At 44.5% G+C, this 27,963-nt stretch overlaps 3 protein-coding genes across 5 annotated transcripts in view; 2 read left to right on the plus strand and 1 right to left on the minus strand.

The window, feature by feature from the left end:
- Window positions 1–245: 245 nt before the first annotated feature.
- Window positions 246–7,008, minus strand: TEFM (transcription elongation factor, mitochondrial). 3 transcript variants are annotated; one of them, XM_053375215.1, is made up of 5 exons: window positions 6,443–6,517; window positions 4,796–4,885; window positions 4,251–4,714; window positions 2,930–3,079; window positions 246–877 (listed from the first exon to the last, which is right to left on the minus strand). In XM_053375215.1, exons 2-5 carry the CDS (start codon window positions 4,803–4,805, stop codon window positions 440–442), a joined length of 1,062 nt encoding a protein of 353 aa, XP_053231190.1. In that variant the 5' UTR covers window positions 4,806–4,885; window positions 6,443–6,517; the 3' UTR covers window positions 246–439. The 3 variants fall into 3 exon arrangements, with proteins under 3 accessions (XP_053231190.1, XP_053231189.1, XP_053231188.1); XM_053375214.1 differs by lacking the exons at window positions 4,796–4,885; window positions 6,443–6,517 and adding an exon at window positions 6,936–7,008; XM_053375213.1 differs by lacking the exon at window positions 4,796–4,885 and having other exon boundaries at window positions 6,443–6,768.
- Window positions 7,009–7,192: 184 nt separating this feature from the next.
- RNF135 (ring finger protein 135) lies at window positions 7,193–17,365 on the plus strand. The gene is made up of 7 exons (XM_053375198.1): window positions 7,193–7,558; window positions 8,184–8,273; window positions 9,138–9,344; window positions 11,038–11,200; window positions 14,028–14,120; window positions 15,172–15,273; window positions 16,650–17,365. The coding sequence occupies exons 1-7, from the start codon at window positions 7,193–7,195 to the stop codon at window positions 17,177–17,179; spliced, it is 1,551 nt and encodes a 516-aa protein (XP_053231173.1). The 3' UTR covers window positions 17,180–17,365.
- Window positions 17,366–21,862: 4,497 nt separating this feature from the next.
- RHOT1 (ras homolog family member T1) overlaps window positions 21,863–27,963 on the plus strand; it is a 55,834-nt gene continuing 49,733 nt past the window's right edge. The window contains exon 1 of the mRNA XM_053375197.1: window positions 21,863–22,138. Within this exon, the coding sequence (XP_053231172.1) occupies window positions 22,102–22,138 (37 nt within the window). The 5' untranslated portion in view covers window positions 21,863–22,101. The remainder of the gene's footprint in view (window positions 22,139–27,963) is intronic.

Below are 27,963 nucleotides of genomic sequence, written 5' to 3' on the forward strand. Positions count from 1 at the left end.
ACTCCCATCATTCCTGATCATTAGCTGTGTTGGCTGTGACTGATGAACAGCTGGAGGGCTTAGAGGTTCCCCATGTCTAGTTTTAGGCACTGCACCACAGGTTTATACACCTGTCACTTAATTCATGCTGTGAGGCTGTTACTAACCATGGTTAAAATGATCCTGTTTTATGTTCTTCCACTTTTTTTCAGTCAATCCTAACCTAAAAAACACCTCATGTTACTATCAACAATCCTGACACAAAGTGTTTCTACACATTTAATAATTTTATTCTACAAAATTATATTCTACATATAATTTTATGTCAGCAGGAATTAAATGCTGTTTTCCTATCACAGTCTTCCACGTGCTGTCCAGCACCCCCTATACAGTGAATCAGTTGGAACTTACTGTACAGATCATCCATGACAGCAATTAACAAAACTGAATAAGATAAGAACTAAGTCGTATTGTTCAGTATCAGTAGCTCATAAAAAGCTATTGCCTGCAGCAAGGAATCGCACAGCTCTTCATCCCTCCACTGTTTGTTTGATGACAAGACGTTGCGATAATTTACTACCTGCTCTCTTGAAAAGTTCACACGGGGCTCAGCATGCGTAACAGATTCTAAGAGAAACTGTTTCACAAGGTCTATTCCACTAGTTCGTGAGTCCCCAACCATCAACTCAAAGTGCTTTCCTACAGCACTTCGGGCCATACTTAATACTTTGTACTGGCCATCCTGCGAAAATGTTTTTTGTAACAACGCATAGAGCATGGCTTCCACTGTACGAAGATGTAATGTTACTGGAAACAGATTTGCATTCAGAGCAGGAAGTCCGCTTTTTTCCAAGACATAAAAATCTGCTTCAGGAAGCCGGGATATTACTGAAGAAATCTGAAATAAACAAGCACTGAATAAATAGTAGCAATCCACCATAAACATAGTATCTCCAGTCCTATGAGAAATGTTTTACACTATTTTTTTTTGTTACCAAGAGCAAGTAATTATATACAGTGGTACCTCGCAAGACGAATGCCTCGCAAGACGAAAAACGTGCAAGACGAAAGAGTTTTTCGTTTCGTGAGTTGCTTCGCAAGACGAATTTCCCTATGGGCTTGCTGCGCAAGACGAAAACGTCTTGCGAGTTCGTTTCCTTTTTCTTAAAACCGCTAATACCGTTAATAGCTGTGCTTCGCAAGACGAAAAATCCGCAAGACGAAGAAACTCGCAGAACGAATTAATTTCGTCTTGCGAGGCACCACTGTACAGTAGGATGAAGTTCATTTTAGAAAATTTTGGGACTTGCAGCTAGCTGGCTCTGTACATTATCATTAGGAAGGGTAAGATGGCTTGTCTCAAATGGTAGATTATGGGGATCCCTTAAAGGGCAGCAAACTCATATTAAATTGTATCACCATTAAGGAAGCAGGAGGAACTGGACCTTTTGGCTTCAACCCACAAAATGTATTGAGCTATTATTGTTCATACTCCTATAAGTGCCTATACTTCGATAATTAACAAAAAGATCAGACACAGTAGTTCCAGCAATGGGATTTAAAAACAAGGAACAACTTGTCCCCTGGGAGCTGACACTAGCTCAAGCACATGGACTGCAGTAGCATCAATCCTAGTGTTCAGAAGCGGCTCCCTTTCCTGTACAGAGCATCATGCAAAAAACATTTTACAACGGAATTGCAGTCGTACCTCGGAAGTCGAATGGAATCCGTTCCAAAAGTCTGTTCGACTTCCGAAACGTTTGGAAACCAAAGCGCGGCTTCTGATTGGCTGCAAGAAGCTCCTGCAGCCAATCGGAAGCTGCAGAAGCCCCGTCAGACGTTCGGTTTCCAAAAGAATGTTCAAAAACTGGAACACTCCCAGTTTTTGATAATTTGGGAGCCAGAACTTTTGACTCCCAAGGCGTTCGGGAGCTGAGGTATGACTGTACCAGCCTTTTCCTCTACTGGCCCCAAAACTAAGACTAGCAGCACAACCTTGTACCACGGGAGACTCTTAACTCTCTCAAACAAATGGATTCAACAGGAAGTAAAACCATGTTTTAGGATTAAGCTGTCAAGGCTTCTAAGAAATTCATCTGCCAGTATGAAATACAAACGAATTTGAGATGTGGCTAAAGCTTGTTTCTACAAGGATGCAGAACAAGTTAACATTTTTCTATTTAACCTACTGGATCCCTGAACGGTTTCAAAGTAAGGCTGGTTCAACATATGAAAGAATTTCTCTTAAATCCTTTTTTTTTTTTTGAATGAGGGGAATCTTACACATTTTTTTTTTTAATATGCAACATGAATGGAGCTAGAATCATTAACTTAGATGAAGAGATGTCTTTTTTGAGTAAATAGGCACTTCCAATTGAGCAAGGAGTGTGCTGGGGGCACCAGTCACAAAATGGTTACCATGGAGGGGGTTACGGCATAACGCAAAATTAGACAACCACACCCAACCACCTTATTTTTACCATGGGAAGTCCTGCTGATTCTGATTATGGAGATCACACATGCACACAGATGTTGTTGCTACCGAATAGCAACAGGGATCATTTATCTTACAAGGAAAAATATACAAGGTAGCTACACTCAGTTCACAGGCTTTAAAGGTACCTGCACTTTTTGCTCCATAACTTACTTTCTAGGAGGGCTTAGAGACCTACTTCAAAAAAATATCAAAAGCTCAGGAGTCTGGGGTACCACTGGAAGCCTTCACAGCTGCCAAATGAGTGACCTCTGCACTAATCCAATCAATGGCTTAGTTCAAAGCAGCAGGACTGGAGGAGGAGCAAGTGGCCACAAGCTCTCACACACTTGTACCAAACCATGATTTGGCTTTGTGGTTTCTGCAAACTGGGTCTATATGAAGCTAACAGAACCATGCTGCTCCCAAAAGAAATATGCTGCTAGAAAAATTGCATACAATCAAAACTTGGCTTACCTCTTCAAGATAGACGGCTGGCATATAAGCACCTTTCATAAACATAGTGCACTCCTGCTGCTGCCAATCCTGAACGGCCAAGCGTCTATTAACATGAGCCCACGCAATTTTGCGAGTGCCAAAAACAACGGATACAATGCTATTGGCAGTCTAAAAGGGAGCACAGGAAAGATTTGTTGGTACTTACAGCATTAACCACATCATGTTTTCTAATACATAATTCCCCCATCTCCTGTTTGCTACAGGTTGTAAAATCTCCCCAGAATGAAGGGTATAACACTGTAAATGCAGTTCTGAGTTTTACAAAAGAAGAATGGCAATTATTCTCGCTAAGATGGTTGTAAACCAGGGGTCGGCAAGGTTTATCTTGCCTGGGCCGGATCGGTCCCGTAGAGATTCCTCTGGGGGCCGGATCGCGTGCCCGAGATTTTTGGCATCTGCACAGACGTGATTTCCGGCACTGCGGAAGCAAGTCCCTGCCCCGCGCTGGTTTAGCACAGCGCATGAGCGGGCAGCTCAGTTCGGGGGTGGCTTGTGGGCCGGTCAAACAACCTCCGTGGGCTGCTTCCGGCCCATGGGTCTTAGGTTGGTGACCCCTATTGTAAAAGCTAAGGGGCAATTCTTCACACATGCAGGTCAAACACGTGGCAGAATACAGAAGTGAGTAGTTGGCTTATGAATCCTTATTCACAGAACAAATAGCTACTAATATGAAGCACTGTATAAATCCTAAGCACCACCCAAGCAGTGGCCGACTGCACCATCTTCTTGCCATGAGAAATGGCTGAATTGCATTAATGACCTACTCTCATTGGCAGTATGTGCAGATACATTCCTTCACCTTGCTGCACAGATACCCACATGCTTGGGCTGTGGGTGAGCCTGTTTTAAGACATTTCTTATAAAATGTACATTGTCCAAAGAACAGTACACCATATTCTGCCCACCCGAGGGAACTTCTGCCTCATGTTTCTTGAACAGCAGTGCCCCCCTCCCTACAAAATAACAAGACAATTGCTATTGAGTAAGCTTTAAAATGCACTGGGTTTGCTGGACAAGTTTTTTTTAAATAATCTCATTGAGAAAATTCAAGCCCTTTGGTACCTTCGGAGGAAGTCTTTGAATCCACCATTACACATAATTCTGCCTAACCATCTAAAATATTAAAAGCCACACAGCTGAATTTCATTGATATTTACTCAGAAGTAAGCCCTGCTTAATTTAATGGGATTCAATGACTTGTTCCCAAGTTGCATGACTGAAGACTTAATGTTACTATGTGGGAAATGGCAATATTCATAGGACCCAATGAAAACGATACCTCTAGCCGCTCTCTTTCTATATCAGGTTTGATATATTTCATTGCAGACGTGACACTCTGTATTTTTTTCTCTTTTCTTTCTTCTTTTGCATTGGGATTGAGAATAAAGTTGCAGACTTTAACAGCTGTTTTATACTGAAAAAGAGGCACTTCTAGTAAGCACTGTAAATTCCGAAATGGCCCGTGCTTGTTCCTGTACTCTATTATGTTCATGGACTTCCTTCCTCGCATTAGTTTCACAGCACTAAGTTCTTTCTCGGATGCTGAATTTAGTAGCTGCAAAACAGTAGATTTCTGCTCGGTAGAATACAAGTCATCTATTGCACGTTTTGTCTCCTTAAAATTCTCAGCTGCTGATGCAGAATTCAGGTGTGTGACGTATGTTGACTTCTTGTGACACAGTAGAAGATATAAAGGTTGAAGTGAAGGTGAACCAAATGGAACCTGCAGAAAGCATCTTCTACCTGAAAATAAAGTGCCTGTCATGTTTGAGTCATTTCACCAGCATGAGTAAGATGTTGAAAAATTCAGTGGATTGTACACACCAATTCTCATCACAGATCTATCAAAAAGGCCTCACTGTCAGGATCTTCTCTACATTCCTCTCCAAAACTTGTAAATAGATTCTCAATGTCCTGTAATTGTTATGCCAAATAATAGGGAATAGTTTAGCCAAACTTTTCTGTGCCAGTCAGCAATAAAAGACACAAGCAGGTGTATTGAACAGGACTTCTGAATACACATTTATTTTATTTTTAAAACATCCTGCCCTTCATCCTTGGAAGAAGAATCTGTGTGATGGGCAAAAAAAGAATATTTTATGTATTCTTTCTCAAGAATCCAAGGTTAGTTAGTTGGGTATGTTTAATCTGGAGAAGAGGAGACTGACAAGAGACATGATAGCCATCTTCAAATATTTAAAGGGCTGTCACATGGAGGATGGAGCAAGCTTGTTTTCTCCTGCTTCGGAGACCTGAACCAATGGATTCAAGTTACAAGAAAGGAGATTCTGAGTAAACATGAGGAAGAGCTTTCTGACAGTAAGAGCTGCTTGACAGTGGAACAGACTCCCTTGGGAGTTGGAGAACTCCCTTTTAATGGAGCTTTTTAAGCAAGCTGGATGGCCATCTGACATGGGTGATCTAGCTGAGATTCCTGCATTGCAGGCAGTTGGACTAGATGACCCTTAGGCAGGGCCAGATTTAGGTTTGATGCGGCCCTAAGCTAGGTAATGGGGCCCTTTATATGCCCAGCTGTCCTTTGTCAACAACAAATTGTTGCTGTTTTTTGTGTTGAACATATGCTATATGGTAATTTATGGACCTAATAGGTATCTAAAGCCATTTGCACATAACAAAATACAGTGGTACCTCGGCTTACATACGCTTCAGGTTACATACGCTTCAGGTGACAGACTCCGCTAACCCAGAAATAGTTAAGAACTTTGCTTCAGGATGAGAACAGAAATCGTGCTCCGGCGACGCGGCAGCAGCGGAAGGCCCCATTAGCTAAAGTGGTGCTTCAGGTTAAGAACAGTTTCAGGTTAAGAACCGACCTCCGGAACGAATTAAATACTTAACCTGAGGTACTACTGTATGTATTTTATCAAAGTAATTGTTGAGCTTATCTTGCCAGGGTATAAATAACAAATTATTATTATTATTATTATTATCATTATTATTATTATTATTATTGGAAACGTACATCCAGTTTCTTTTTTCCCTTTTATTTTTTGGGGGCCTCCAAGATAGCCCAGCGTCTTGCTTTAAGGCAGAGCTTTTCAACCTTTTTGAGTCCATGGCTCCCTTGACGCAAGTACCTTCTTTATGCAGCAGCCCTGTGGGGCTCAGGGGCCCAGTTAGGTCACCCCTGGCCTGCAGAACCGGCAGCCCCTCACCCTTTTCAAACGCCTTCTCTTGTGGGGAGTTCCCACAGCCTCCTCTCTTCTCCCCTCTCCTTGGGCAGCTGCTGCCCCTGGTCTCTGAGCTGCTCCAAAGAGAGGTGCCCCCTCACACTGCCAGCCCCAGAGACACCATTCACCCAGGGAGCTTGGAGCCAGGGCTGCTGCTGCTGCTGCAACAACCAGCTGTGCGGGCCTTTGGGAGGCGGAGATGCGAGAAGGCCACCCGCTCCTCTTCCAATTCCCACCCTGTTAGGAAACCTTCCCTCGAAAGCACCAATGCCGTCTCTACCTGCCCGGAGAAGGTCGGGAAGCCCTCTCCAGCCCATCCTCGCCCACTTCGGCTCGGGGCAACACGCTTCTCCTTCCCCCTTCTCCGCCTCCGTTCCATTGGCACGCCCTCAAAAGGAGACCGTCCGTCCTCACACGGCAACCGAAGCCAGTGCGCATCGTTCCGGCTCTCCCTCGCGGCTCTAAGAAAGTCAACACGCGTGTTTCCCTCGGCCGCCGCCGCTGCTCGTGTGAACCCGCGCTTCTGGACGCCCCCACCCGTTGTCTTTTGCCGGGGGTGGAGGTGGGACGGCTGCTCCTTGTTTTCACCCCTTAAATGAAGATGAGAGAAATGCTTCGCGCGTGACCCGTAGCTGTTTTCTACACGGGAGGCCGAGAATCGCAAAGGGTTATTATACTCGTGTCCGCTCTAACGTGAGGATGGAGACCACACACACACCCCGCGGCCCTTCCCCGCTCATCTGGGTAGGGGGAGGCTAGTGGAGGCGACGTACCTCGGCTGCTCCTGACTCTGCACTCTTGCATTCGCACGTTCAGGCCTGACCGGCATTTTACACGGCGGAGAGGCTGTTGAAAGCCACAAATTCACAGCTCTTCGCCCGCCCCCTTCTAAAAACAGCAACAAGCCCTGCGATAGAGAAGAGGAGCGGAAGCGCAAACTACTCTCTTTTCCTTCCAAGTACAGAAACTTGTCTATCCTAATACTGTAAAAGAAACTGAAAGCCCCTCAGAGCTCTGCCTCCCTTCAGCCATGGCTACCGCCGCGGAGGCTGTTGATCTCGCTAAGAATTTGCAGGACGAATTGACTTGCTGCCTTTGCCTGGATTTTTTTAACAAGCCAGTACTGATTATAAAGTGTTCCCACAGCTTCTGCAAGGAGTGCATCTCTGAGCACTGCAAAAAGATGGGGCCCAAGGCATTGTGCCCCCGGTGCAGGGGGGAGCTCCGTCAAAATAATTTGGTAGACCATAGATCACTTGCGAACATAGTGGAAACTTACCAGCAGATGAAGAAAAACCACCAGGAATTGTGGGGACCTTCCTGGAGAGAGCACCAAGCAGCCAGTGGATCCCAGGATCTGAAGTTGTCAGCTGGAGTTTTCCCATATCAGCTCAAGGTATGTACGGGCTTGATTAGGATGCTGTTGACACATATATTTGTGGCTGGGTGACTGCAGAATCTAAGGACAATTAGATTGCATGTGGGAAAGGATAATCAATTATCAAATGCCATAGGCAAAGATCAAATACCAAAGGCATTATTTGTCAGTGGGTAGTACACATATTAGGCTGGTCAAATACTGAGTTTTGATAAAGCAATAAAAGATTAGGAGGTGTACATGCTCATATGAACTGGTTCTAGAACTTCAAGCAACAGGGTTTGATTCCTTAATGGCCAGAGGACTAAGTGTTACATTTGAAAGGGACCGAAGGAAAATATCTCCCGCTGTGTAGCAAAGAAAATTTGATAATGGTTTGTATTCAAAGTAGTGCTAAGTGCTTCCTTGGGAAAGTGGAAAACCCCCTCCTCCCCTTGACCCTACCCCCAAAAATATGTTTGTGGTTTTCTAACCCTCCAGAGCAGATATTTTGCCCATTCCTTGTTGCCACATTTTGCACCTCTTGTTGAAGCACCTGAAGAAGAGCCTCAGATGAGAATCGCAGGATCCCAGTCAATTCATATGGGGAGAGGTGGTCTGTGAGGTATTGTTTATTTGTGGCTTGTGGTTTTCCATCCTCCAGGAAGTGGTGAAAATAAGTGACGTCTGCAAACAAATAGAAGCGGCGTTTGAAGCAATCGACAAGTGCACGAAGGACAGCGCTGAAATGAGGGTTGGTACTTGAATGAGTTGCGATGATATGTTTGGCTTCTTTCTACCCTCTCCTCTTCTGGAACATGTAGAGGCCTTTCGGGGTTGTTGTTTATTTGGTCAGAGAGTGTTCAGTTGAAGTCTGCCATGCCCCTCACACTTCCTCATAATTCATAAGATTGCAGGGGGGTGGCATGTTCTAGTGTCATAGAACTGAAGAGTTGGGAAGGACCGCAAGAGTCATCTATCTAGTCCACACACACACACACCCCAGCAATGTGGGAATCTTTCACCCAACTTGGGGCCCTGAAATTAAGAGCCACATGCTCCACCGACTGAGCTATCCAATATGGTTATTACAGAGGTACCTTGGTTTTCAAACGTAATCAGTTCTGGAAGACTGTTCGAGTTCCGAAACGTTCGTAAACTGAAGCATTTACTTATGGAAATATGGAGGCTGCGTAGCATGTTCAACTTCCGAAAAGTATTTGAGAACTGAAGCATTTACTTCTGGGTTTTCGGCATTCGAAAACCGAAACGTTTGACTTCCGAGACGTTCGAAAACCGAGTTGCCACTCTGCATCCATTCGCCCCACTTTTCCATATACCACAAGAGGCCATTTATTAATTCAATCAAGTCAAGTTGTAAAATTGTACTTTGAAATGTGCCATCCTTGTTTGTAGATCATAAGCCAGATACTGATATTCTTATATAAAATCCCATAGTTTTAAAAGTCAGAAGCCCACGTAGGGGTTGAGAATTTCTGCCCGTGGGGTAGAGGGGGAGCTGAACTATCCCAAAAGCATTAGAAGAGTTGTGTCACACCTCTTAGGAAGCCCTGAGCTTATGTGTCCTCCTAAATCAGCTTCTCTTCCTTGGTTTTAGGATTCTGTATCTCGGATCAAAAGTTCCATTGGAGAAGGCTTCAGTTTTATGAAGAAGTATATTAATGATCAAGAGGAAAAGGTGCTGAATGTTATTGACGAAGAATGTGCTGCCGCTCAACAAAGCATAGACTTAATGAATGAGCAACTCACAGCAAGAATTGACAGGCTTTTGGAACTGCAAAGTAACTCTGAGGAAGTGATTAAGGTAAAAGCGGTGGGGGAGGAATGAGATTAATGGTGCACACTTACTTGGGTATAAGATCGATTGAACAAATTGGATTTGTTTTCTGGGAAAACAAGTATAGGATCGAAATGTAGTTTGGATTTGGATTTGATATCCCGCTTTGTCACTACCTGAAGGAGTCTCAAAGCGGCTAACATTCTCCTTTCCCTTCCTCCCCCACAACAAACACTCTGTGAGGTGAGTGGGGCTGAGAGACTTCAGAGAAGTGTGACTGGCCCAAGGTCACCCAGCAGCTGCATGTGGAGGAGTGGAGATGCAAACCCGGTTCACCAGATTACGAGTCTCTTAACCACTACACCACACTGGCTCTTCCAGTGGAAAACAAAAACAATGCCTAAACTTATTCTCCAATTCTAAAGATATGATATGTAAATTAGTCCCATGGACTTTAGTGGACCATCCCTTTAATACAGGGGCCTATGGCCCTTGTTGGGCCAACTCCCAGCATCCCTGACCTACAGAAGGCTTCCCCCTTTGTTTTTGTTGTAGTACTTCTGAACATAAACCCCTAAAGCAGCATTTAAATTTCCTTTTTCTCAGTCCTCATCCCCCTGCCCAGATGTGTTTATGAGTTATGCAGAAACTTGAGAATCATATTTGAATGGGCTCAGTTTATATTGGCTGCATCTTAAGGACCATATGCAACTTCTTTCAAAGGGAACCTGTCAGGCACAGTACTTGTAAAAACGTTTCTGTTATGCCAGGTTTATCAGATAGGCTGATTTTAACATTTTGCCTGCTGATTTTAGTCATGCATTTCATGATTTTTAAAAATATTGTAGCAAGCCTTGAGTTCTTATGTGAATAGAATAGCATTTACTGCATTCATCCATAGACTACAGCAGAAATCCTTTGTGATTTAAAAAAGTGGCATATAAACAAACAAACAAATAAAAATTTGTTTTCCAGGAGCTCCAGGATTAAGATTTTAGGGCAAAGGGAATAACAAATATACAGTGGTACCTCTGGTTATGAACTTAATTCGTCCTGGAGGTCCGTTCTTAAGCTGAAACCATTCTTATCCTGAGGCACGCTTTCGCTAATGGCGCCTTCTGCTGTGCCTTCTGCTGGCATGCAACTTCCGCTCGCATCCTGGGGCAAAGTTCGCAACCAGGAGCAACTACTTCTGAGTTAGCAGAGCTTGTAACCCAAAGCATGTGTAACCAGAAGCATTTGTAACCAGAGGTACCACTGTATGTGACAGAACTGGAGGATTTTAGAAACACCATTTATTCACACTAGCCCCTGAATTAAAATACCATATTTTTCCGTGTACAAGACCAGGTTTTTTTCCTTAAAAATAATGTCAAAAACTAGGGGGTGTCTTATACATGGGGCCATCTCCCCCCATTTTCTTAAATCTGAGTCCCGCAAAATAGGGGGCGTCTTATACATGGGGGTGTCTTATAGACGGAAAAATACAGTACTTAAAAAAACAACAACAACCAACTTCGTGTTAATATTATCAGCATTCTTTGGAAGGTTTTAGACTGTCCTGGATAGATTTATATACAGATGTATTCCAGATTTTTTTTTTCCATTAGAAGTTTTCAGTCCACTGCTACAAATCTATACTTTTCTAACTTAAGAATTGTCAGAAATCCTCGCTGGAAATGTTGCTTGTTGTTGTGAACCCCCCCCCCCCAATTATTAGAATACCTCATCGGAACAAGAAGTTTCCATTGGTGAGCCTGTCAGAGTGACCGAAGTTGTTCTTGGTGTTCAGAAGATTTCTGGCATCATATATGCCGTGGAAGAGTTCAGAAGGCAGCTGGATAGGACAGTGCTGGAAAAATGCCCCAGGCAGCAGCCTCATGGTGAGTGGAGTTTGAAATTTTCCACTAGCTAAAGGAAGTCTGAAATGTGTTTGATCATTACCAAGCTGAGTCCTGTAAGATGCTGAAGAAGTACCGTATTTTTCGCCCCATAGGGCGCACCTAGTTTTTTGGGGGGGAAATCAAGGGGGAAAAATTTATCCCCCCCCCCCCGCAGCCATCCCCAAGCTAGAAGAGGGAGACGGAGCGCTCCATCTCCCTCTTCTGCCTTCAGAGACAGCCTCCCTAGCCTCTGTGGGGCAGCGGCTTGCCCCGCTGTCCCCCGAGCTTGTGGGGCTGGCGGTGGGGAGAAGCAAGCTTGCTTCTCCCCACTGCCAGCCTCCAAACCAGGTCGGGGAATAGCGGGATGGCGGCGCTCCGCCTCCCCGCTGTCCCCCGAGCTTGTGGGGCTGCCCAATATCTGCCCGAAGCCCGGGGTGCGCTCCGGAGCGTGCCCCGTGCTTCGGGCTGCAGGCTGCCTCCTGCAAGCCTTGCGAGCCCGGCGGGAACTCCCACTGGGCTCCCAAGGTTTGCGGATAGCTTCCTGAAGCCTGGAGAGCGGGAGGGGTCAGTGCGCACCGACCCCTCTCACTCTCCAGGCTTCAGCGAAAGTCTGCATTCGCCCCATAGGACGCACACACATTTCCCCTTCATTTTTGGAGGGGGAAAAGTGTGTCCTATAGGGCAAAAAATACGGTAAATAGGAGTCTGCATATTTACACCAGTGTAGTGCTGACAGCCAGAAACATTCAGGTAGTACTCCCTTGGCTGGATCAGACCATGTCTGGCATTGTGTCTGACAATGATAGCAGCCAAATGCCCCTGGGATGATAGATGATTTGCCCCACCACAGAGAACTCTGAATCTCTGGAATTTCCCACTACAGTCATACCTCGGGTTACAGGCACTTCAGGTTGCGTTTTTTCAGGTTACGGACTGCCGAAACCCGGAAGCACCGGAACTGGTTACTTCCGAGTTTTGGTGGTCGCACATGCGCAGAAGTGCTAAATCACGCTTTATGCATGCGCAGAAACGCTGAATCGCCACCCACGCGTGCGCAGACGTGCCGCTGCGAGTTGCGAACGTGCATCCCGCACGGATCATGTTCGCAACCCGAGTGTCCACTGCATAGGTCTTTTTTAAAAAATCAGATCTTAAAAAATGTAAAGGGACCCCTGACCATTAGGTCCAGTCGTGACCGACTCTGGGGTTGCAACGCTCATCTCGCTTTATTGGCCAAGGGAGCTGGCGTACAGCTTCCAGGTCATGTGGCCAGCATGACTAAGCCGCTTCTGGCGAACCAGAGCAGCGCACGGAAATGCCGTTTACCTTCCCGCTGGAGCGGTACCTATTTATCTACTTGCTCTTTGACGTGCTTTTGAACTGCTAGGTTGGGAGGAGCAGGGACCGAGCAACGGGAGCCCACCCCATTGCAGGGATTCGAACCGCCGACCTTCTGATCAGCATGTCCTAGGCTCTGTGGTTTAACCCACAGCGTCACCCGCGTCCCATTTTTCTTAATCTTTACAGCTGTGACAATTTGTATTAGTGCAGTGAACTTGATTTTGGATTAATATATTAAGATATCCACACATAGGCAAACAAATTCAAGGTGCTTTCTTCACTCGACAGACACCCTTTTCTTTTTCCTGTTCTGCCAACACTATGAGTACAGGACCCTGTTTGTCATACAGACAGGACTGCTTGATGAGAGGTTTATTCTGTTGAGACTGCTATTTCAGTTCTGGTGAAATGGGGAATTTTAAGGAGGAAATATTAAGGATAGCCTTTCTTTTTTTAAAACTGTGAGTGATAGCTGCTGTTATTAGCAATGTGTTTGCGTTGTGTTTCCTGCAGTATCCCAGAAGGGAACCTCTGTTGAGGTTTTGATAATAGGCACATTTATTTAAATTGGCTAATTATTAAATCGACAAGTTCCTTTGTTGATTGTCACCTCTAGTGCTTATATTTCCCTACCCCCACCCCAAAGATGTGGACGTGTGCACAATATTTGGTAATTTTAGGCCAATATGAGTAATTACAAAGATTTTTAATGATACTCCAAAACCCACAGTTGTGCAATACCTTTATTTGGATCCACTCAAGTATCACATTTTGTGAGTTTTTGAGAGCTCTTCATCAGAGAAGATGGTGCACAAAAGTGGGTAGGGGCAATAAAAAGACAAGAGTTTAAAAATTAGGCTTCATGTTGTTGCCATGAGTTTCACTCAGAGACTCCGTTCCAAGATGTAGATTGCTGTCTAAATAAGCCCCTCCCATACAATATGATACGATAATCTTTATTGTCATTGTCCCATACAGAACAACGAAATTGAAAAAATCTACATCAGACATTCAAAAACCCACAAGCCTGCTATCCCAGCCTGGTTAGCCCCCTAAAAACTCTGATACTCCATAATTAAATACAATACACTCCTATAGAGACTCCTTATATTGCGTTTAAAACCAGAATTGCATTTGGGTAGAAACTGTTTCTCAGGCAGCTAGTCCTAGTCTTTATAACCCTGTACCTTCTTCCAGAAGGCAGAAGCTGAAAGAGATCATTTCCGGGGTGCGCACTGTCCTGCCCTATCTCTGCAGCTTTCTTATGGCACCTGGCAGCATAGATTTGATCCAAGGTCATATACAGAAGTTTTTACTTTGAATATGAGTTTAAGGACCCCAGATTCTCATCTAATCCAGATTCTCATCTAATTCTGATCTGAATTGAAACCATAGTCTGCAAAGGAGGAACAATTTGACATGTGCTGTCAACACAGGCTTCGCGTTTCAATAATTTAACTGAGCGTGTTTTGTTTTTTTACTGCAGAATTTTCTCCAGGAACAAGTAACATGACTTGTGACTCTAATGATATCCAAACCAACATGGCAGAGGATGAAATTGCCTCCACCAGCAGTTCTTGTGAGTAGTTAACTAACTGAATCTTATTCCTTCTCTGTTGCTCTCATGCACTTGAGTGATTTTACAACTTTGAGCAGCTGCACAGAAGTTCATGGGACTGCAGTCTCACGCATCAAGTTGTGGCAGAAGTTTTTTTCTGAGTTGAAAGCCACAGCTCCCTCTAGTTAATGTTCAATGGGCCCCTGGATCTTTTCAAGAAAAATAGTGCTTTAAATGTTGAGCACCGTAAGAAATCAAGTAACTTCTCTGTATAGTCCCACACTGTGTGGTCTCAGAGCACATGAGGTTGGTGAAGCTAAGCAGGTGTAGGTCTGGTTAGTTCTCGGATGGGTGACCACATGGAAAACACATGGATACTACCTTTGGTTGCATCGCAGAAGAAAGATTGAATGGAAATGTAAGAAAAGTAAATAAATACAGTCGTACCTTGGTTTTCGAACAGCTAAGTTTTGGCTCCCGAACACTGCAAACCCGGAAGTGACTGTTCCGGTTTGCGAACGATTTTTGGAAGCCGGGGCTTCCGCGGCTTCTGATTGGCTGCAGGAGCTTCCGACTGTAAATGTATAATCCCAGGGAGGAGGTTCTAGGGCCACCTGTATATTCTGCAGCTATCACATGACAGCATCCCTCTGTTGTTGGTTAAGGACCTCTTACTTGCTAACAAAGGGATGCGGATGGTGCTGTGGGTTAAACCACAGAGCCTAGGACTTGCCGATCAGAAGGTCGGCAGTTCGAATCCCTGTGACAGGGTGAGCTCCCGTTGCTCGGTCCCTGCTCCTGCCAGCCTAGCAGTTCGAAAGCACATCAAAGTGCAAGTAGATAAATAGGTATCGCTCCGGCAGGAAGGTAAACGGCATCTCTGTGCGCTGCTCTGGTTTGCCAGAAGCGGCTTAGTCATGCTGGCCACATGACCCGGAAGCTGTACGCCGGCTCCCTCTGCCAGTAAAGCGAGATGAGCGCCGCAACCCCAGAGTCAGTCATGACTGGACCTAAAGGTCAGGGGTCCCTTTACCTTTACCTTACTTGCTAACAAGGGGATTCTCTTTATTAGCACTCCATCGAGATTCTCTTCAGGGAACCAGCTGCTCGTCTTCAGCAACGTCATCGGCCCGAGATAGTCCAATGCCAGCAATTTCAAGTCAGTTTTCTCAGTGTAAGTATAGGTCACTGTATATACAAGATGGTGGTGTTAGGAAGTGTGGACAAGACATTCAATGAACCCTTGTTTTGATACTTCAAGACCTAGCTTGATTGTCCTGCTGCTGAATTCTGTAAGTTTATGTCCGGTTAAAGCAGTGTCGGATTTACGTATAAGCTAAACAGGCTATAGCTTAGAGCCCCACTCTCTTGGGGGCACCCCAAAAAATTAAAGGAAAAAAACAACTGGATGTACATTTCCAAAATATAAGATAAAAAACAAATAAAATAAAACCTACATACAATTAGAGCTTAATAATAATTTCACTATTAATATACTTCTTCTTAATTGTATTTCTCTATTAATATACTTCTTCTTAATTGTATTTCAGTTCAACAATAACTTTGATAAAATACATATTTTGTTATGCGCAAATGGCTTTAGATACCTATTAGGTCCATAAATTACCATATTGCATTTATTCAACACAAAAAAACAGTGACAATTTGTTGTTGACAAAGGACAGCTGGACATATAAAGGGCCCCATTACCTTCAGTAGCTTAGGGCCTCATCAAACCTAAATCTGGCCCTGAAGAGTCAAACTCGTTTGTTTGTCTGTTTTAAGAGTCAAACCTTCACACTGAAATCATTAACTTGCTTTCTTTCAATCCTATGTTTTGAAAATAGAGCATGGCATCTCTTAAGCTTTGTTAACTGACGGCTTTCAGAAAGCCTGTTCATTGGTACATTTAGTTTTATTGAGCTGCCAGATGTTTTGTAAACTTCTCCAGATTGTGTGAGATAGGATCTGGTTCTAAATGATTTCCTAGCCACAGAGAAATATTTATCATATACAGTACTCACCCCACCCCCACCAATGTACTTTGGGATTTTTGATTAAATAGCCATGATACAAAATAAGCATTGATTGATGGATTGAATTTATATATCACCCTATATCCGGGGGTCTCAGGGCGGTTCACAGAATAAAGTCAAGATGTAAAACCACAAAATACATAATAAATATAAAAACAACAACCCAATAGCCCCCCTTACAAAAAACACATTTTAAAAGGGCATAGAATGGGAATCAGATCAACCAAAGGCCTGGTGAAAAAGGAACGTTTTTGCCTGGCGCCTAAAGGTGTGTAATGAAGGCGCCAGGCGAACTTCCCTGGGGAGAAACAGGGAGCCACTGCAGAGAAGGCCCTTTCTCCTATTTCTTACCCTCCGGACCTCTTGTGAAGGAGACACATGAAGAAGGGCCTCAAAAGATGTTCTCAGGGTCCGGGTAGGTTCATATGGAGAGAGACAGTCCTTGCTTGTTGCAGAAATTCTCTTGATCCAGCACACTGATCTTGTTTAATTTAAATGATTTTGCTTATTACAGGGGCATCGGACGTGACTTTTGATCCCAAGAGGGTCAACAACATGCTTCAACTCACAGAAGATAAAAGGAAAGTCTCTGTGATGTCTTGGGACTCCGACTATGAATATTGCCCGAAGAGATTCCGCATCAGCCAGGTGTTGGGCTCCCAGAGTTTCTCTGAAGGGTGTCACTACTGGGAAGTTAGCACCAGAAACAGCACAGGATGGGCTATTGGTGTCGCCAGTGAGGACATTGGTAGGAGTGACAAGCTAGGGAGAAGTGAGGTATCCTGGTGCATAGAATGGTCAAGGAAATGTCTCTCAGCCTGGCACAGAAGTGAAGAAACTCCAATTAGTGAAGACAGACCTCTGCAGGTTGGCGTTCTCCTCGACATTCCAAGCAATCGCTTATCTTTTTATTCTCTCGCTGACAAGGTAACCCTTTTACATCAGTTTGAAAGCCATGTGGTAAACCCTGTCTACCCGGCTTTTTGGATCTATGGTACAGATATAGGTGGCTTCTTAACTATAAACGATATCAAAAGGAATTAACCAGAAGCGGTTTAGTCATGCTGGCTACATGACCGGAAAGCTGTCTGTGGACTAACGCCTGCTCCCTCGGCCTGAAAGCAAGATGAGTGCCGCAACCCCATAGTCGCCTTTGACTGGACTTAACCATCCAGGGGTCCTTTACCTTTTATTACCTTATACCAGAACTATAAATACGTACCGTCTTTATGCCAATTTGCCCTGGAGATTCCTGAGAATTGTAGTTTGGTTAGCATGCTTCCCTTTTTGATGTGTGAATTGCTCCCCCCTTCCCCTCTGAGAGGAAATTAATTTACAGTGATACCTCAGGTTAAGTACTTAATCCGTTCCAGAGGTCTGTACTTAACCTGAAACTGTTCTTAACCTGAAGCACCACTTTAGCTAATGGGGCCTCCTGCTGCTGCTGCGCCGCCAGAGCACGATTTCTGTTCTCATCCTGAAGCAAAGTTCTTAACCCGAGGTAATATTTCTGGGTTAGCGGAGTCTGTAACCTGAAGCATATGTAACCTGAAGCTTATGTAACCCGAGGTACCACTGTACTTACTAAGCCAGTTTGACTCTAGTGTGCCAATACAGTGGTACCTTGGTTCTCAAACTCAATCCGTTCTGGAAGTCCGTTCGACTTCCAAAACGTTCCCAAACCAAGGCGCGGCTTCTGATTGGCTAATCGGCCCGGAAACAATTCCAACAGCTGAAACGGATGTTCGGCTTCCGAAAAATGTTCACAAACCGGAACACTTCCAGGTTTGTGGCATTTGGGAGCCAATTTGTTCATCAACTAAGCTGTCTGGGAAACAAGGTCCCATTGTACTATACATTGTCACTGGATGGAGGCTACAGAATTATGGCTGTAGAAAGAGCTTCAGGTTTGGAATATTATCGCTGGCTCTTTGAACAGAATGCCCAGCCTAGCGCATGAGTGCTTTTCAAGTAGTACTAAATTGCCTATATTAGTTCTGTTCCTAGCAGCAGTTTCATATCTGGCATAGCAGATTTTTCATTCATGCTAAATAAGGCAGACAGAAAAATATTGGATGTCTCTTTTTAAGCCATATTTTGCACTTTAGAACATGTTCAAATGCTTGACCAGTGTTTATAGTTACATAAATCTTCAATTTCCAGTAAAGGTATAGTTACATAAATCTTCAATTTCCAGTAAAGGCCGGGGGCCAGCGCTGTCCGGAGACACTTCCGGGCTTCTGGCGCAATGGAAGACCGAAACCAGAACAGTGCACAGAAACACCGTTTACCTTACCGCTGGAGAGGTACCTATTTATCTACTTGCACTTTTGGCGTGCTTTCGAACTGCTAGGTTGGCAGGAGCAGGGACCGAGCAACGGGAGCTCATCCCGTCGCGGGGATTCGAACCGCCAACCTTCTGATTAGCAAGTCCTAGGCTCAGTGGTTTAACCCACAGCACCCGCACTGGAAGTTCACCAATTTACTGAAAAGAAGTCAGAAGGTTGTCTTCTCTCTTCTGTTCAAATGTAATGAATTAGTTTAGCATGAAAAAGGTTTGTTCACTCGTTTCCCCCCTAAAAAAACCCAAAAAGACTTTCTGATGCTGGGAGCCAGCTTGTAATACAGTGACTGATACAGTTTCAGCAGAAAATACCAGCTGCAGACCAACTGTTGCTTAGGAAGAAGGCAAGTGTTTATTTGTATGTGAATCAGCTTCCATTGTTTCATGTCACGTGGTACAAAGGTCTCCTTTTCACAAGGGTCAGGAATCCAAAATGATCATAACTACTGTGCTCCATTTCCTTCCCCAGTTAGAGAGGAGCCTTTATTTACACCAGGGGTGCGGACACAGGTGGTGCTGTGGTCTAAACCACTGAGCCTCTTGAGCTTGCCGATCAGAAGGTTGGCGGTTCGTAATCCCCATGACAGGGTGAGCTCCTGTTGCTCGGTCCCTGCTCCTGCCAACATAGCAGTTCGAAAGCACGCCAAAAGTGCAAGTAGATAAATAGGTTCCTCTCCAGCGGTAAGGTAAACGGTGTTTCTGTGCACTGTTCTGGTTTCGGTCTTCCATTGCGCCAGAAGCCCGGAAGTGTCTCCGGACAGCGCTGGCCCCTGGCCTCTTAAGTGAGATGGGCGCACAACCCTAGAGTCGGACACGACTGGCCCGTACGGGCAGGGGTACCTTTAAAGTTATTGAACTCCACCACCCTGCAGCACTCAAAAAACCAAGGAACCGCAAGCCCCCAAGGCATGGCGGTCACCATGCCACACAAAAGACTCCCATGCCGCCCTATAGACACCCATGATGCGCAACGCCCCCCCGCAACCAGTGTGGACTGCCCCCCCAGGCTACCTACACTACTGGTTCTACTCCAGCTGCCAGCAGCCCCAGCCAGCATGCCATAGGTCAGGGATGGTGGGAATTGTCATCCGACAATCTTTGGAGGGCCACAGGTTCCTCACCTCTGGTCTGCACAAAAGTTATGCTAGGGAGCTGATCAAATAGCACAAGGAATTAGGGGTCTAATGGTCAGTGCCCAAGGCAAACTACACCAACTTATTGCCCTCCATAAGGTGCTGATGGGAGTTGTAGTCCAAAACATCTGGAGGGCATCAGGTTGGGAAAGACTGCATTATTATTATTATTATTAGCCATCCATCTGACTGGGTTGCACCAGCCAACCACTATGAGCGGCTCCCAACAGAATATTAAAAACACAATAAAATGTCAAACATTAAAAGCTTCCCTATACAGGGCTACCTTCAGGTCTTCTAAAAGTCCTGAAATTTATCAAGAAAAGTAAAATGCCAAAGCAACTTTGTTTGACCTCTTGGAGGTTTTTAGAATATATCTTTTGATGCTGCTTTTTACTTTATAATTCCGAGAGTCGTAGCTCTACAAATGATAAACATGAAGCCAGTTTATCAAAATTCTTTAGGCTGACCTCATTTGCAATCTTATGTTCACTTTTTTATAGTTTACATATGCAGAAGAATACTAAGAACTTTGCAGGGTTCAGACACACTTTGTAGAGATGATAAAGTCTAGAATGTGGGTCAAGAATAAATGAAACAAAAATTTTTTTTCCTTCCAGTAGCACCTTAAAGACCAACTAAGTTAGTTCTTGGTATGAGCTTTTGTGTGCATGCACACTTCTTCTGAAGAAGTGTGCATGCACACGAAAGCTCATACCAAGAACTAACTTAGTTGGTCTTTAAGGTGCTACTGGAAGGAAAAAAAATTTTTGTTTTGACTATGGCAGACCAACACGGCTACCTATCTGTAACAAGAATAAATGAAGGAATGTTAATGTTTGGGTTTTTTTACATAATATCATTCTGTTTTTTTATGTTCACTGCCTGTTTTGTAGAATCTTACAATTAAAATTGTGAAACACGAGGCATCCAAAATAACTTTCTGAAATTCTCTAATAAAATGGCTTTATTTTTTAGCACACAAGACTTTCCCTTGTGCTGTTTCTATAAACCATTTCTGTTCGGATGACGGCACCCCACCAGCTTTGCTCCGTGTTGTATCTCTTAAAACAACCATACAAATACTTGTTGTGAAGCAGTGGTGGCCAAACGTGGCCCTCCAGCTGTTTTGGGACTACAACTCCCATCATCCCTAGCTAACAGGACCAGTGGTCAGGGATGATGGGAATTGTAGTCCCAAAACAGCTGGAGGGCCACGTTTGGACATAACTGTTGTGGAGAGTGCATTGGGGAACAACCAAAGTGCATCATGTTGACCACAGGGCTGAAGCACAGCCCATTAGGTAGAGCATGAGACTCTTATCTCTGGGTTGTGGGTTCAAGCCCCGACGTTGGCCAGAAGTAGGGCTGCCACCTGTTCTGTATAATACAGTACAGCGTTGTCCCTTATTTCAATGTAAAATGCTACATCCTGTATTGACAGTTTTGTCCTGTATTTCATGTCATCTCTCTCTGTCTCTCCCAGGGTTGTGGGTTCTAGCCTGACGCTGGCCAAAAAGATTCTTGCATTGCAGGGGGTTAGACTAGATGACACCTTTTCGTCCCTTTCGAATTTTACAGTTATGTGATTCTCTGAGACAGCACACATAGGGAATGAATGAATGGATAGATAGAAAACTGCAGTGTTTTTTTCTGGGGGGACGCAAGGGTACACATACCCCTAAACATTTTGTGAATCTTTGTACTTTTGTCCATTTACTTTATTTATTTTCCCCAATTTGAAATGTAAAATGGTGATTTTCTTGAGTCAAAATGAGAGTACCCCTAAACATTTTTAGAAAAAAAGCACTGGAAAACTGGAGGAAGGTGTGTGTGTGTGAGTGACCCTCTTAATTCAGCCTTTGTGTTTCTCTATAAGAAGAATATTGCAGGTTAGGGAGCCGTTCCACATCCCAATCTCAATGGCGCCCCTTCCTATTTCTTCGCACGGGTTACCTCGCTCGTTCAACTGACAACCGGAAGCGCCCCCCTAATCCCCTCGCGCCCGTAACCCTTTGGGTGCAGCTTCCCGCGCTGAATTCATTTCCACTCCCGTCGCGAAAACGAAGCGGGGTACCGCCGCTCTAGGCTCGTAGACTTGAAGGCGCCCGGCGGCAACATACTGCACAAGGCCTTTCACCATAGAGCTCGGCATTGGCTAGAGCGGCGGCGCTCCCACGGCCGAGGCATTGCGGCGGCCTCCAATGGCGGCCACCGGAAGCTCGGCCCCCTTTCCCTCCCCTCCGCCCTGTCACTCTAGCCCGGCCGCCGCCGCCCCTCCCCATCTCTATGGGCCGCGGAGGGGGGGAAGGTTGCGAGCGGGGCGGCGGAGTCAACGAGGAGCCGGTTGCTGGCTGAGGCGAGAGAGGGCGGGAGGTTTCAGCAGGCCGCGGGGCTCTCCGCCTTCCCCCTTCCCTCCCTTCGGCCTCATGTGAGCGGGGCCCCCGGCTTGCGAGGGCCCGGCGGGAGAGAGAGAGAGGAGCGGGGCGATGAAGAAGGACGTGAGGATCCTGCTGGTGGGAGAACGTGAGTTGAGGGGAGAGGGAAGGTCAAGGCTGTGAGGGGAGGGGGCGCGAGGGGGGAGGGGCGCAGGTCAACGGCCGCTCCCCCCCCCATGGCCAGATAAACGGGGAGGGGGATGCTGGGGCGGGAGGGGGCGAAGGAGGGAGGGAGTTTGGGGCGCACGTGGCTTTTTTATTTTTCCAAAAATCGTTTTTATGGAAGATTTTTCTGTCTTTCTGGGCAAGGGAAAGGCTTACCTGGGCTCACTTAAAAGGGAGTCCAGGAAAACTGGCGCCTGGGACAAACAGGGATATGTGTGTTTGGGGTGTGTGGGGATATCTAAAAGAGGACGGGAGGTGGGTTGCAAAGAGCACGAAGGGAGGAGGCTGAAGATGCAGAAAAAGAAAGTTTTGCAGGACACGGGCAAGGACAGGATGAGGAGAGGCTGGTCAAATGGGCAGTGGGGGGGGGAGGGAATAATGGCTGAGGAACAGGGCAAAAAGTGGGTGGCACTTAAGGAACATGGGCACAGCCGGCGCCCCACTAAATCAAGTAAATAAGTGAATAAAATACTTATCCAAAAGTAGGAACCGTAGAAAGATGTTGGCGGGTTTTTCTGAGTGCTTGGGGTCGGAAGAAATTTTAAAACAACTGCTGTTGAGACGTTTCATTCCGAATGTGTTAGAGCCAGACAGAGGAGGATGACAGGTGGGTGTCGTGCCCCCCCCAACATAAATCCTGGAAGGAGAGGTTGCTCTGAAAAGAAAACAGTTGCTTTTCAGAGTAGGAAGTTAGGGAATAATTTTCTAACTTTTTTTTGGTGGTTCACTCTTTTTGGAATTTCCAGGGCCTTAGTACAGCTGCTTTGCACACAGAAGGTTGCAGGTTCAACTCCCAGTATCTTCTGGTACTGCTGGGAGAGGCCCCTGCCTGAAACTCGGGAGAGTCAGTCGGTGTAGACCAGGTGTGGGGAGCCTTTAGCCCTCCAGATATTTGCTGAACTACAACTCCCATCATCCCTTGCCATTTGCCTTTGTTGCTAGGGCTGATGAGAGTTGTAGTTCAGCAACATCCCCTCACCCACCTTTCTGCTCCTGACCTGGGTGGACCAATGGCTTGAATCTGTACAGGGAAGCTTCCTATGTTCCTAAGTGTTTGGGAAGTGAAGTAACCCTTTTACAATCTGTTCTACCCGCTTGGGGGAAAAAGAATAGTGTTTAAATTTTTACTTTGGTGTGATGGTGGGGCATTGTATTTATTTGTGTATTCCAGCGCTTCTTCTGTCTTCATATTCTTGCTGTCAGACCAAGCATCTTCAGTCAGTAGTGTCTTGTGAGGAAGTCTGACAGCAGTAATTCTTCGCAATATTCCTCACCAAGTTTCCTCTCCAATAGGTCAGCTGTCTCACACTGGGAAATATTGCTATAGATAGTCTTTCATTCGTTATTTAAACTTAGCCTTAGCTCAGTCTGTGATTTCTACCTGACACATTACTGACTCATGCTGAATCAAAATGCAGATGGTTATAAAGTTTGTTTGAAAGTGGCAGTCTGTTATGAGTATCCCTTCTGCTTAACAGCTGTCTTGAAAATTTGTGATTGATTTACTTTTAAAGCAGTTCCACAAACGTATGCAAATAATGTCGTGTTTCCCTGTGATAAAAATATGTTATCTGCAAAGAATGTATTCTTGTGAAGATGTATAAGATAAACGGGCAGCCTAACCAGTCCGTAGGCTAAACAGCTACTACCTAATGCTACTTTCCCTTAATGCAAGGGTTTCCTGACTAGTGTACTATTTTAATTTGTTGCTTTTTGTGCTAATTTGTGAAGGATACTGGGAAAGCAAAAAAAGGCACAACTATATAGGACTTTGACTACAATCCTCTGCATGTTTTCCAGGAAATAAACATGTCTGGCACTGTTCTGTGTATTAATGAGTCCAGGGTGTGGGTGGGTGTATTGCCTTTGATTGTGAATTCATTCCTGAAATTTGATTTGAGGGACTAATATCAGGCAGTATTGCCTTCAAATTGCATTGTTATTTGTAGAATTATTCTTGAATTGTAAAGTTTGGAGGGCTCCTTAGAGCTCTCCTACTGTGATCATGCGTGGGATTTGCAGATATGTAATGGCCTGCAGTATACACGCTCACTTTGAGGTTCTGCTGTGGATTCCAGTTATGCTAGATTTCCATAACACGTTAAGTTGTACCATGGAAAAGTCAAAACTTGCACTTCTGCAATAAGCAGGTATATCTTTTGATATGATTTCCCCCTTTTGAATAATATGTATGACATGCGGTACATTCTACCTCTTTCCCCCAGCTCTCCATATGCCCACACCGCATTTAAATATAACTTGTTTTTACCATTTTTAATGACAACAACCTGTACTCATACTGAAGATAACTGAGATTCGGAGTTGTCTTTACCGGATATTTGTTTGAATGCATATTGCACCCTATTCTGCAGACTTAAGATAAAAATGTAAATATAGCTCAAAATAATCTTGCACTGCTTCTTGACCAGTAGAAGCAGAGATGCAGAATCCAGTCAGCTGAAGATAGTTGGCGTTTTAAGATTGTGAAAGGGCTGTGGGTGTGTTTCAGTTATTATTATTAAACTATATGCTGCTTTATGTAGAACATGACGTTTACTTAAAATGAGTTCTGGCATCATTGTGCAGATGCAATGAGTCTATGTTCTCACTTTTGGATGCAGTCAAACCAGGCATCATATTATTTTCTTACAGCTGCTCTTTGATTTTTGCTTGAGGATTAAAGTCTGCCTTGCCAAAAAGTGTGTGTATTGCCTAACTTGAGAAGGGCGTTACAATACCCTTCCGTCTAGAAAACAGCCCCCCCCCCCAATTTCAGTGCAGTTGTAGCCAGTTAAAAGTTTTGAACAAATAAACTTGCCTTCATATAAATGTACAAGCAACCTTTCTCTAAGTGAGACTTTAATGTACAGTTTCATTTCAAAGAATCTGCAGTGGGCGGGAGGCAGTGGCTCACAACACTCCAGAACAGATTTTAAGATTGCAGTGCGGAAGGGAGGAAAGCAGAGTGAGCCAGAGTCTGTTCCACCCCCTAAAGGCACCATTGGATTCAATCCCTGGTGTTTATGGCACACAGTTATGGGATAACTTACTTAGTTTAAAGGCAACGGGATTTTGAAATGGAAAAGGAACTGAGATTTACTGGTTGTGTGTGGTATTAAGCCGAATAATTCTTTATTTCACTATTACTGTTTCCTGGATAGAGAAGTTTTTAATGTTTGTTGTTTTATTATGGTTTTAGATTTGTTGGAAGCTGTCCAGAGTGGCTTGGGCAACCCAGTCAGATGGGAGGGGTAAAAATAATAAAATTATGATGATTATTACTGAAATTGAGGTATTCAGCTATATTACAAATCCAGAATTGCAGGGACACCGGTTTTTTTTGCGTTAGGATTGAAATAAGTAGGAGTATGTATGAACTGTTAAAGATGGGTAGTTTTTAATGTTTGATGCTTTATTGTGTTCTTAATATTCTGTTGGGAGCCGCCCAGAGTGGCTGGGGAAACCCAGCCAGATGGGTGGGGTATAAATAATAATAATAATAATAATAATAATAATAATTAATAAAAATTACTACTATTATTTAAACAAAACTGACATCAAGAGGAACTTGCCCAACTCTTAGCTTTTTTCCCCCATTGTAAGGAGTTTTAACATCCTACTGTAACAGTTTTGGCTATCAAATACAAAATGAATAGTGTGATTATTTCTAGCAGTAGGGTGACCCTTTTTAGAGGTCCGAGCAAAAGTGCCATGCATTAAAAATCATTTTGAATCTTCTGTTAAGATAGTAGCAGTTTTCTATCACATTCATCCTGTAAGGTCACAAGTGAGAATTCTGCAGATAGCACTCTGGACGGATCATATGCACTTTCAGCACATTGGACCCTTGCATAGCATATAACTTCTATGGTGTTCAGCCAGTATTGGCCCTGTATTCACCTGCAGTGCATTACAGATAGGAGCAGTTGTGGGGTTGCCGTGGGTGGTGCTGTCTGTCTACAACACGTATGGTTTTTCAGGAACTTATTCCTGTTTTCATACTAAACCTTTAAAAAACAAACAAAGCTTGCCTCACATCTCTGTAACCTGTGATAAGGAGAAACCTCTGTCTGAATACTCAAATGAGTTCAGGCCCCCTGACTTGCACCATGTTTTCATTTCAGGGACCTTCTCTTACTTCTTTTTTGGCGATAAAGTCTTTGTTTTGGTGGGGGAAGGGAGGACAAGATGGCCATTAAACTTCAGTAATTTGCAGGAAAACTCCAGAATGCTATTTTAAGTGGCATGATGAAGCAGGCTTTTCTGCCGTACATGAAAACACAAAAAGTAGGTTAAATACCACACCGCCATAAAGCTCTGAGGTGTAACACTAATTGGTATATATAAAGCTGTTTCCCCAGAGTTAAAATAGAATCAAACAAGCAAATTCTGAGTCCAGGTTTAAGAAGTAGTACTGGAGCTCTTCATGCATCAGACAAAAGTGTCCCAAAGTAACAGCCATAAAAGATCACCTGAATTAAAACTGGTGGCATATATCAGCACAGGAGGATTGCCTCAATTATCCCTTGCTTTGCTTTCATCCTCTCCCTCATTTCCCCAAAACCACAGGGAAGCATTCTGAACCAAATAAAAAAATGATGCATTATGCAACATAGACAAACCGCGTTTGCCTAATGTTGCAAGCGCTTAAACCCTCTCCAAATCCGGCATAAAGGCTAAAGAAGCACTTTCTACACAGGGGATAATGTCCTATATGAGTCTGCTTTTGAGAAAACAAACAGCAAGAGATTCACCCCCCCGGCAGCAACAGGTTTTGTATAAAAAAATGATTGGGGGGGGGACAACAGTTAGAATTGCAGAAGTCTTGTTAAGTACTGCTTGTAATTCATCTTGAACACCTGAACACCTAAACAGAACAGCTAAAACATTTTTGGTTGGGTGGGAAGCCATTCAGTTGCCTTCTTTCCCCTACTGAAGCACATCTCACTCTATACCCTTCTGCCCTTCACATTTGCCAGATCATGACTGGAGGGGGTTAAATTTGGTCTTTTTGGGTCTGTGTGTGAGAGCCTAGAGGCTTTCTACATAAAACAGAGGCTTCTGTGGCCAACTCCCATCAGGTAGACTCTTGTGCACTTCGCCTAAGTGTACATATTATTTTGTATCCTGGTGGTTTTCCTACTTTTCCAGTATTCTCTAATAGCCATAGTTGAGGCTGAGTTTATTTCTGCAGCTGTGACGCATAGCATTGTTGGTGAACTCCATAAAATTCGCACCAAGGCTTTATGACTACATGCTGCATTTGCTTAACACTTGCACGTTGCTGGATTTTGTTGAAATAGCATTTCTAGAAACAGTAAATGCTACCAATATAAAGGGAGTTGGGCCCAAAGAGGGAGTAGTAAAAGTTTAGCTGAAGACCTCATCCTGCAAGTATTCTTTAAAGGTAAAGGGACCTCTGACCATTAGGTCCAGTCGTGGCCGACTCTGGGGTTGTGGCGCTCATCTCGCTTTACTGTCCCACGGAGCCGGCATACAGCTTCCGGGTCATGTGGCCAGCATGACTAAGCCGCTTCTGGCGAACCAGAGCAGCGCATGGAAACACCGTTTACCTTCCCACTGGAGCGGTACCTATTTATCTACTTGCACTTTGATGTGCTTTCGAACTGCTAGGTTGGCAGGAGCAGGGACCGAGCAACGGGAGCTCACCTCATCGCGGGGATTCAAATCGCTGACCTTCTGATTGGCAAGTCCTAGGCTCTGTGGTTTAACCCACAGCGCCACCCG

This window comes from Podarcis raffonei, chromosome 2, assembly GCF_027172205.1.
Source record: "Podarcis raffonei isolate rPodRaf1 chromosome 2, rPodRaf1.pri, whole genome shotgun sequence".
Classification (NCBI taxonomy): domain Eukaryota; kingdom Metazoa; phylum Chordata; class Lepidosauria; order Squamata; family Lacertidae; genus Podarcis; species Podarcis raffonei.

Coding starts and splice junctions, on each gene's coding strand:
- RNF135 (XM_053375198.1), top strand. CDS start 7,193: ATGGCTACCGCCGCGGAGGCTGTTGATCTCGCTAAGAATTTGCAGGAC. Junction 8,274..9,137: donor AGGACAGCGCTGAAATGAGG/GTTGGTACTTGA, acceptor CCTTGGTTTTAG/GATTCTGTATCTCGGATCAA. Junction 15,274..16,649: donor TTCAAGTCAGTTTTCTCAGT/GTAAGTATAGGT, acceptor TGCTTATTACAG/GGGCATCGGACGTGACTTTT.
- TEFM (XM_053375213.1), bottom strand. CDS start 6,479: ATGGGCTGGAGAGGGCTTCCCGACCTTCTCCGGGCAG. Junction 4,715..6,442: donor TCCCGACCTTCTCCGGGCAG/GTAGAGACGGCA, acceptor CTTTATTTTCAG/GTAGAAGATGCTTTCTGCAG. Junction 878..2,929: donor CAGCCGTCTATCTTGAAGAG/GTAAGCCAAGTT, acceptor TGTTTATTTCAG/ATTTCTTCAGTAATATCCCG.